The 10,550-nt window shown below is 37.9% G+C and overlaps 2 protein-coding genes across 5 annotated transcripts in view; one reads left to right on the top strand and one right to left on the bottom strand.

Moving 5' to 3' along the window:
- LOC107714095 (mastermind-like protein 2) overlaps positions 1-5,191 on the top strand; it is an 18,387-nt gene extending 13,196 nt beyond the window's left edge. Inside the window, exons 2-4 of the mRNA XM_016519810.1 lie at positions 1,610-1,777; positions 2,213-2,321; positions 3,632-5,191. Coding sequence (XP_016375296.1) covers positions 1,610-1,777; positions 2,213-2,321; positions 3,632-4,458 — 1,104 coding nt within the window. The 3' untranslated portion in view covers positions 4,459-5,191. The remainder of the gene's footprint in view (positions 1-1,609; positions 1,778-2,212; positions 2,322-3,631) is intronic.
- A 953-nt stretch (positions 5,192-6,144) lies between these two features.
- LOC107714094 (protein FAM188B2-like) overlaps positions 6,145-10,550 on the bottom strand; it is a 17,353-nt gene continuing 12,947 nt past the window's right edge. For all 4 annotated transcript variants that reach the window (XM_016519808.1, XM_016519807.1, XM_016519809.1 and 1 more), the window contains 8 exons: positions 10,117-10,211; positions 9,150-9,315; positions 8,997-9,062; positions 8,827-8,897; positions 8,166-8,238; positions 7,908-8,084; positions 6,731-6,911; positions 6,145-6,626 (listed from right to left, as the gene is read on the bottom strand). In XM_016519808.1, the coding sequence (XP_016375294.1) occupies positions 6,484-6,626; positions 6,731-6,911; positions 7,908-8,084; positions 8,166-8,238; positions 8,827-8,897; positions 8,997-9,062; positions 9,150-9,315; positions 10,117-10,211 (972 nt within the window). In that variant the 3' untranslated portion in view covers positions 6,145-6,483. The remainder of the gene's footprint in view (positions 6,627-6,730; positions 6,912-7,907; positions 8,085-8,165; positions 8,239-8,826; positions 8,898-8,996; positions 9,063-9,149; positions 9,316-10,116; positions 10,212-10,550) is intronic.

The following is a 10,550-nucleotide window of genomic DNA, read 5'->3' as shown; positions in this document are numbered from 1 at the left end:
AGAGCTTGAAAGATCAAAGACTATTTTTAATATAACTCCGACTGGATTCGTCTGAAAGAAGAAAGTCATATACACCTAGGATGCCTCGGGGGTGAGTAAAACGCAGCCTGATTTTCATTTTTGGGTGAACTAACCCTTTAAAGTGAATAGTTAGTACATGACTAACTTGAAACCGATAACTGTGTCTCTTTTCATTATTGATGATAATTATGCTCGACTGTCATGCAAGTTAAAGGTGCAATAGGTGATTGTCTTCAGAAACATTTTTTGTTATGCTGCTTGAAACCGGTGAATGACACATGATGTAGCCCAGCGGTTCTCAATTCCAGTACGCGTGCAAGGGAAATCCGTTGAAGTTTACTTCACTTCGGAACATTCATTCACGGATTTGCGCTGCGCAGCGTCTTCACACACAGACGAAACTTACTAGAGAAGTGTGAAGTATGACATAATATACCTCTTTATGACATATAAATACTATTTAAATTCACGTCTTGCACACTTTAATGCCCTTTGCATGGAACAGCTCGCTTCGAACTGGAATCATGGCGGAATATCCGGTGATGTACACTTCCCAGGGCACTCACGGTCGAATAGAACAAACGTCGCACGTGATAAGAGATGCATATGAAATGTGCAGAGCAGGAGGGCGCGAGGATTGGAATTGGGAACCGCTGATGTAGCCTATTGTAATGTCGTCTCTGGTGTTCTGGTCTGTGAGCGTAAATGCCTTCAGGGGGGCGTGGCCTTGGACGGCGATTGCAGAGAGGGTGGGACGTTCGCTTTCAGTGCTATCAGGCTAAAGTTAGCATTTTTAAAGATCTCCTACTGCACCTTTAATTTCTTTATGGCTAAAATTGCAGTGTACTGCCATGTAATCAGTGTTTTAAAGGAGCAACTAACATGAAATATCACAGCCTGAATAAGAGTGCATTTCAGGGAAAGTGCAAAAATCGGGATAAATAGGCCTATGAGATTATCTGTTATTGCGTGCCTCTGCCCTGTGGCTGAATAAATCTGTCCTTTGCTGGCAGCAATTGGGTTGCGCCCCATAGGATCAGTCTCATAAAAGTGTAGCAGGGCTTGAGCGCGGCTATCAGTCACACCGTAAAAACCCGTGCTACTGAATGCAAAAAAAGTCCTGAGAGCCTCATTGACTAGGGTTTCTAATAAATGTTTCTAATAAAAAACTGTAAGTGTTTAAACAACAGTCTGTAAGACAGTGCTTTCTACATAATATTAGAGCAAGCATTTATTTACAGTGCATGTGTCACTACAGGCATATTAAAATGACAGGATGTTTTGACAATTTCTGACTAATTTGTTCTCCCTTAGGTACCATTACGTCCCCATTATGGATATAGCCATGGATGTGTTTTCTCTATGTGATAGAACAGTGTGGGAAAGGCTATGGAAAATCCCTATCACCAAGCACAGGAAGTCACATGTGAACAGGGACTGTGTAACATCAGATTGACTGTAAACAAAGCTTGCCCTCTAGTGGACTGATTGTTCAATCACAGCAGGATGGAATGCAGTAGCTGGTGTGACATTTATTGATGTGCCATTTAAATGTGAGTTATAATAATAACACGCTTTCCATTTGTAGGGAATTTCGCCAGGACCTCGTTTACCAGCGAATGGGCATCCTGTAGATGTAACAGGCCAGACCCAACAGCAGAGGCCTCCGGTTCTCAGTTCTCAGCAGAAGAACCCAGGCCAGGACCAGAACCTTCAAAGACCACTGGGTCAACCGCAGCTCAATATCCCTGATACAGTGAGTGCTGCCGTTGCTTCTTGCCTAAATACGGTGGTTTTATAAATGTTTTCTGATAGGTAAATTAATTTTATAGCTCACAGAAAGAGAATTAGCTTTAATCTACTTAAGTGTCACACATTTGTCTAAGGGTAAGTTTATTTTTCAATAAAGTCAATTTCTGTATGGGCACATACCTTAAAGTCATGGCCACAAAACTCTATTGAATCTCTACCACTGTTCATTTAGCATTGCGTGACAAGATGCCATACATGTATGACAGATTATACAAAGTAGGTTACTACTGGACCCTGCTTTGATTGATTGATTGATTGATTGATTGATATATATCATAGCGGCACCCCTGTGATTGACCACTCACATTTTGGCCAATTGTAATCTATGGAACTTTTATTCCTAAACTACAACAATGTGCTTTTGCTGTACATTTTTCAGGAGAAACTGAGCACACAGGATAAGTTCAGTCGTCATCTAACACGACCTCCACCAGACTACAAACAACCTCGCAATGGAGTTGGAGCTCAACAGCCAAGCTTATATGCAGGTGTGGAATGTATTTTCATTGTCCTATAATATGGGAATGTAATATCTAGTTCAGTCATGAAACTCTAGATGGCACGGACTGATAGGACCTTCACATGCAATCTGTTCAATCACATAAATGTACTACGCATGCTGATTGGCCTCTGCTGATTCTGTAGCCAATGAGATTTCTTGCTCAGCATTTAAATAGGCTGTTGCTGTGTTCACCCTAAGCTCTTCCTGCAGCACGCTATCAGAATTCCTCTAAAACCTTCCAGCTCCACCTGTCTACAGCAAGTCCGTACTGGCTTAGCAGCAGCAGGATGCGTAGTAGATCTAGTCTGACAAAATACATCAGGGGTTCTCAACTCTGACCCTCAGTGTTCACTTTCCTGCAGAGTTTAGCTTCAACCTTGATCAAACCGGCCTGTCAGTAACTTTCTAGTAATCCTGAAGGCCCTGATTAGCTTGTTCAGGTGTGTTTGATTAGGGTTGGAGCTAAACTCTGCTGGAAAATGGACCCAGAGGGCCAGAGTTGAGAACCCCTGAAATACATTAACGTTAAATGCATCAACATGCTAAAACTATTCAGAGTTGTCATGATTGAACTACATTTTAATGAAGTTAATGAATTATACTCACACTGATGATGTGGTACGATTAATTGAACCTAGGTTTGGATTAAAGGGGTCATATGATGTTGCTAAAAAGAATATTATTTTGTGTATTTGGTATAATGCAATGTGTTTACGTGGTTTAAGCTTCAGAAAACACATTATTTTCCACATACCGTACATTATTGTTACACCTTTCTGCCCTGCCTATCTGAAATGATTGGCCAGCTATCCAGTGCGTTGTGATTGGCTGAATACCTCAAGGACGTGATGGAAATGTTACGCCCCTTACCATATTTGGAAACACACAGCATCTCCACGACATGGTGATGGCGGCATCTATACTACAGCGAGAATAAAAGTTACAACTTCTTTCTTTGCGTATACATTTGGGCGATGTTATGCAAATCTTCGCACACTGATGTAGATTTGTGGGGGCGTGTTTGAATGAGGTGTTTTAGGAAGGTGTGGATGAGTCTTAACTGTTAGAAAAAATACCTCTTTGGGTTTGAGACTTTAATCTTTCGACTTTACAGATCTTATATATGCACGGACAGCTTGTAACATTCCAAAGGCAAAGCAAAACATGAAATCGCGTCATATGACTCCTTTAAGCAACCACACCAAATCTTGACTTCGATATTAGTCATTATCAGTACGCTACTGCTTGGTAAATCAGTATTTTACATCACAGATCATTTTTATGAATATGCAACAGGCAATGGGTCAGACCAAAGTGACATCCAACCCTTGTCATGCCACCTGCTTAATGGACAGGGTACCAAGATGGTGCCCACGTCAGTAGAGAGAAGGTTTCCACTTGGACAAGACCGTAATTCAGGACCCACAGGTGCTCAAGCTTGCGCAAACCAGCTCCGACAGCAACCCAGCAGCCTGATCCGAATAGGGCTTCAGCAAAACAAGCCGCAGTTCCATGGGACAAACAGCCAGAGTGCCCCTTTTCAATCGAGCACTCAGCATGTGAGGACGAGCATCAGTCAAGATTCCCTGCTGGGGCAAAGATTGGGTGACATGATCACCAATACCAGCAGGATGGACACTGCTTTGAACTGGGCGAACAGCGCCAAACAGAGCGGAGCTCCAACAGGACTAGATGTCAAAATGCTCCCCAATACAGTGATGCCCCAAAGTGACATTCATTTTCCTCCGAGGTCTATTTGTCCACCTAACCAGGTGGCACCTCATTCTAGTCTGCTACCCATAAACCCTGCAATCAGAAGCTCTGCTCCCAGAGCCAGTCAGCCTAGGATACCCCCTCTACCTGGGGTGACTTGCCTGACACAGTCGTCCCCCGAACAGCAGGGCTGTCCGACCACATTTGGAGAGCTGAGCCAAAGCCCAGCAACTTATCAGAACAACCAGGCAGGCCGATTGACCTTTGATTTCTTACCAGAGGATGATAACACGGTACCAGGGATAAATGCAGACTCAGATTTCATTGACTCCCTGCTCAAATCAGGTTCAGGCACTGATGACTGGATGAAAGACATCAACCTGGAGGAAATTCTAGGTGGACATTCGTAAAATAGATTCAAAGCATGAGAATTTAGTTTGAACTGACTGTATTAGCAGCCTGACGTGAAAGGCCTGTTCATTTTATTATTTTATTATCCCTCTATTTGTGTGGAAAACAAATGTATATGTTCTATTATATTGTTGGGTTGATCCTTCATACCATCTACTAACATGTTGTACAGTTTAATGTTCATGGCTTCAGTGTTTTAAATCCACCACACAGTACCCCCAAATCCATACCAGTTATCATTCAAATGCTGTGAGATTTCTGTTAGAGCTTTTGTTACCAATCCGTTAGCACAGAGATTAATGTAAAAGAAACTGTGATTCGACTGCCATGATAGAGCCACTGAGCATGACAGCGGCACTTAAGAAGCTGTTTTTTTTTTTTTTTACTTTGTTATACTTTGTTTGTTCTGGCTCTTATAGTCAAGGTTCATCTTAAATGTTATAATATTGAAATGCTTTTGCATACCATAAAAGTACAGATCTGTTTTGAATATCCATTCTGAAATTATATATCAACGGGTATTAAAAAAAGAGCCATTTATGTATCATTTTATTATACATCCAAAAGAGGAAATCTGTAAAGGGAATACACATATGTTCAGAATGTTAGATGTTAGATGTAACTGATAAGGTCGACCTTCTTTAGAAAGACGTTATAAGTTCTTATTGGTAATATTGTATTTATACATCTGTATTTCAGTATATAAAATATTTTTTCTATTTCTTTTCTATAATGCACTATAATTCTGTCATAAAAGTGTATATCCTATTATGTCAATTTAGCCTTTGATAATAAACTACATAAAAGAAGAACCTTTACAGCACATTTTGACAATTTGTTTTCTTATATTTCAGGTCAGATGGAAGTGAAGTGCCACAAGGCTCTGTCTTAGGTCCTCTGTTGTTTTTACCTGTTTCAGAAAATCTGATCAAATCAGCAGTAATCCATCTTTTCTACATTGAACACCTGTTAGATTCCTAAACAATTGTAAAATACTGATCCTTATAAAGTCCTTAGTATCTAAGCAATCTTCATTCAATCACACTGTAGTCCATAACTCACTAAATTCACATGATTATTTTTAATTCTGAACTATAAAAATATAAGTTTACCATGTTTTGTTTTCCCATTCTCACAAACAAACCAAATATCACAGTCATGAGACCAATATATATTTTTTTTTTTAGATAAAGTTATTAGGTAACACTTTACATCATGGTTCTATGTTAATATTAGTTAATGCAAAGTAACAATGAAATAACCATGAACAATAATTTTACAGTATTTATTGGTTAATAATATAAATTTTTACATATATTTGTGATGCTTCATGGTATTTAGTCAAGTCAGTTAATTATGATGATATAACAAATTCAGAATGAATAATATAACTTTTGTTAATTAACATAAATCTAGACTAATAAATGCTGTAAAAAAAAAGTTAACTTGCTGAATCTTATTGTAATGTATTGCCTTTCTTTAATTAACAATACTGGCATGCAGCAGTAATTAAATTAAAATATAAAAATAAAATACTACATACATGATTTATACCAGATAGGAATCAAAGACTGCAAGGCTTTGAATAACGGTCTTGACTTAAATTGATTAAACCCTGTAACTTGAGACATCAGCTTTTTCCATCATGACTTGAGACTTGAGCGATTAAGTCTTGAGACTTGATACAAGCAATTTGAACCCATATCGGATCTAAATAGGACAAAAACAGTATGGAGGCAAAATGAAATAGCTCCAGAATAGACTTAAACATCTGTGGGACATGTGTAAACCAGATTTGAATATATTTCTAACAATCGAGGAAAAGACCTAGCTTTTTTGCCATGTGTTTACATATTTTAGGTTTTCACTTTTGTTAAATGCTCAGATGCCAAAATGGTCAAATGGGCAGGTTGTGAAAGGTAATGTTATTAAGGTTCACAAGCCAAAATCAAAACCAATAAAATATTCTTTATTGCAGGCCAGGAGAGATATGCTACAAATCAGGTGACCTGCTATAATCCTCTTCAGAAAAAAGGCACTGTCCCATTCCAGTCAATAACAGAACCCTCCCACTTGGTCCTAATGGTGATCTCTACAGAGGGAAACTTTTTCTCTGGGTCTCCTTGAATATCATTATTTTCAGCTTCCCAGTGATGGGAGTGTGTATCTGAAATACAAAAGAGCAATACAATATATACATTTGAAATGTCTGGTTCACACGATTATAACAAGCAGGCGGCAACAGGCGTGGGCAGAAGCTAATGACTGTACCTATGGTGAGCATTGTTGTGTTGAGCTGAGTTGGTTGGCCATTGTAGAAGTAAAGGTGGAAAAGATGCTCCATCTTCCAGTCAGAGAGCAGCGAACGGTTTGGGCTGAACAAAACACTGTAGGTGCCATTGATGTTGCACACCCAGATAGGTAGCTTGGGGGTTTTCAGCATACTGCCCACCTTAGGAAAAAAGGATCAACACAACATGGATGTGTTCAAAATATAATAGACTACAGTGCAGTAATACAGAAGCTAAGAAGCCAAGTGGGAGTCGATGCAGCAGCACACTTTAAGTAAAGACATACAAAATGAAACCAGAAAAGCATTAATTCACTCTGGGTATTAGCTTAGAACAAATCACATAAATCAAAAACATGCGGAAGAAAAAAAAAAACATGAAAATTATATCAAAGATTTTCCACAGTTGATGTTGACAATGTATGAGAACACAAGGACGCAGGATTTCTTAAGAATGCATATTGAGAAACGTCTTTATTATGCACTAAAGTGACTTCAAATTCAAGGGCTTCATTTTGAACATTAGATTCCTTAGAGAATATGCCCGCTTTCTCTCTCTCACACTCTCTCTCTCTCTCTTTTTAAGTGCCTAGAGATTCTCCAAATCAGTATGGCAATCTCGAGAATCAAAACTGGTGGCTCAAGTATCTTGTTTTTTTTACAGCATTTACTCATTTGTTGCCTATATTTGACCTAATGAAAAATTTTCAGAGAAAGTGACGGAGAAAGACCAAACCCCTGCAACCCCCAGAAAACACATAGGATGGGTGCATCAAAGATTTTCCACAGTTGATGTTGACAATGTATGAGAACACAAGGACGCAGGATTTCTTAAGAATGCATATTGAGAAACGTCTTTATTATGCACTAAAGTGACTTCAAATTCAAGGGCTTCATTTTGAACATTAGATTCCTTAGAGAATATGCCCGCTTTCTCTCTCTCACACTCTCTCTCTCTCTCTTTTTAAGTGCCTAGAGATTCTCCAAATCAGTATGGCAATCTTGAGAATCAAAACTGGTGGCTCAAGTATCTTGTTTTTTTACAGCATTTACTCATTTGTTGCCTATATTTGACCTAATGAAAAATTTTCAGAGAAAGTGACGGAGAAAGACCAAACCCCTGAAACCCCCAGAAAACACATAGGATGGGTGCAGTACCAGGGGGAGCTGTGCATGGTGGACTTGTTCTCTGTTCCAGAGCAGATATCCGACGTGACTGCGAGTCAGGACCCCGTGGAGAGGCTGGGCGAGTGCTTCGTCTTGCTCATCGTTCAGTGACGTACCGTTGAAGACATGAGGGGTCGCACGGCCCGTCAACAGCAGGTTTAATAAAGCCTAATGAATGTAGAGATAATTTGACACAATTAAACACTAACAAATCACAAGAACAAAAATCTTTTAAAAAACCTTCCTTACCTGTCGACAAACAGAGTTCCCCAAGCTCACATGCAAAAGATGAGTGGTGGTACAGTCAAAGTCAGCCCGTATCCTACAAATTTAGAGACTTGCGTAATTCAGTCACTCATTTAATTCATTTAAAATACTAAAATAATTTTAAAATTATTAAAATACTTTATTTATTCTTATTGCAGCTCCATGTTCTTTTATCAATTGACTGTATTACAAATTAAAGCTGACTAAAATAATGAGGTAGTTCTCAGGCACTAGAGATGTAGAGTATTAATGATTAGAAAAGATTTGTTTCTAAATATACTAGTGTTCAAAAGTTGGTAACATTTTTAATGTTTGTTTGCATTTATTTGATCACAAATACAGCAGAAACAGTAGTATTATGTCTTAAGATTCAATTACAATTAAATTACAAATTTAATGAACTTTTTTCTATTTTAATATATTTAAACGTAGTTTATTCATGTCACGGCAAAGCAGAATTAGTATATTATACATAATCCCTCATATATATATATATATATATATATATATATTATTATTATTATTATTATTATTTTATTTTTTTTGGAACAGTGTAAATGTCTTTACTGTCACTTTTGATCAATTTAATGCTTCCATGCAGAATAGAAGTACTACTTTCTTGCAAGAAAACCTGTAGACCTACCTGTCAATAGTCCTGGAGAAGATAAGGCTATACAGAAAAAGTATGATTCCATGGCTTCCTTCTTCCTTAAACTACACACATTCAGGTGAAAGTTAATCCAACATAAATGCAAGTTTGATACAGCCAGTATTTCCTAATAATACATCATTTTTGTTTTTAAATGTACCTACACATTGGATGTGCTCGCATATAAATGATCTAACATCATCTTTCTTTTTAAAGGTGAAAAGCTGCAACTGTGGAATTAAAAAAAAAAAAAGAAATTAAACAATTACATTTTTTTAAGCATGTTTTGTTAGCATGTTTTCATAAACTGCATGTACTCTCTCTGTGAAGTTGTCCAGTTTGTAGTCCATGTGGGGGGTGAAACAGCGCTCTGACGTGACCAAGCAGACGGTGGCTGTCTGCTCCTCACCAGCTGTCCACAAGATGTCAGTTAGAGCGGCTGCCAGCGCCTTCCTCTGCTCCTTCTCCCCTACCGTCACCATACTGAGAACGAGAGACAGAAAGAGTCTGTCGGAGCTGTGATACAGTGGACTGTGCAGCACCACAACATTCTCATTTCATTTCAGACCAATCAAAAATCTTTATTTGAATGACACAAGTGATTTCAACTGCAATATACTGTATGTATATTATCATTATACATTCTTATTATTTATTATTGTTAAAATTTTTTTACATTAGATTATAGAAATAGCAATATTTTGGAGCCCTTAACCCCACTCCTACCCCAACCATAAATGTGACCCTGGACCACAAAACCAGTCATAAGGGTCAATTTTTCAATAGCTGAAAGCTGAATACATAAGCTTTCCATTGATGGATGGTTTGTTAGGATAGGACAATATTTGGCTGAGATACAACTATTTGAAAATCTGGAATCTGAGGGTGCAAAAAAATCTAAATACTGAGAAAATCACCTTTAAAGTTGTTCAAATGAAGTTCTTAGCAATGCATATTACTAATCAAAAATTAAGTTTTGATATATTTACGGTAGGAAATTTACAAAATATCTTCATGGAACATGATCTTTACTTAATATCCTAATGATTTTTGGCATAAAAGAAAAATCGATAATTTTGACCCATACAATGTATTGTTGGCTATTGCTACAGATATACCCCAGCGACTTAAGACTGCTTTTGTGCTCCAGGGTCACAAATCTTCTGATAGAAATGTAAAAGTTACTACTGGCTGACAATCTGAAATCTTCTCCTCTTCCATAGTTATATCCCATACAAATATATAAACTTGGGAAAAAATTTTATTAATTAATTAATTAATCACCTTTGCATTGTGCACTCTGAGTTCATTGGCCGGTTGAAGAGCAAATATTTAATAATATAAGCCTGAACCACCATCTGAATAGCACAGGCTCCTCCCTGCAAGAGAACAGAAAGAGAAACACTGTTTAGGCTCACATTTGTCATGCATTTCTCTCAAAAATTCCACATGACAATTTCCTTTAACTGTAATTGCCATTTCAGAATGCAGGACTTCCATGTTAATGATCTAACACAACAAATATGAATATGATTAATCCAAAAGCTACACTCTAAAAAATGCTGGGTTGTTTCAACCCAACTTTGGGTCAAATATGGACTAACCCAACTTTTGGGCTAAAATTTTAATGTAAAAATGTAACCCAACGGTTGGGTTAGTCCATATTTGGCCCAAAGTTGGGTTGAAACAACCCAGCATTATAGTGTATTAGAGTGTAA

The sequence above is a fragment of the Sinocyclocheilus rhinocerous genome, unplaced genomic scaffold, assembly GCF_001515625.1.
Source record: "Sinocyclocheilus rhinocerous isolate Xijiao unplaced genomic scaffold, SAMN03320098_v1.1 scaffold3677, whole genome shotgun sequence".
Lineage (NCBI taxonomy): Eukaryota > Metazoa > Chordata > Actinopteri > Cypriniformes > Cyprinidae > Sinocyclocheilus > Sinocyclocheilus rhinocerous.
The sequence above is the reverse complement of the archived record's forward strand: the minus strand, read 5'-3'. Positions and strand labels throughout refer to the sequence as shown.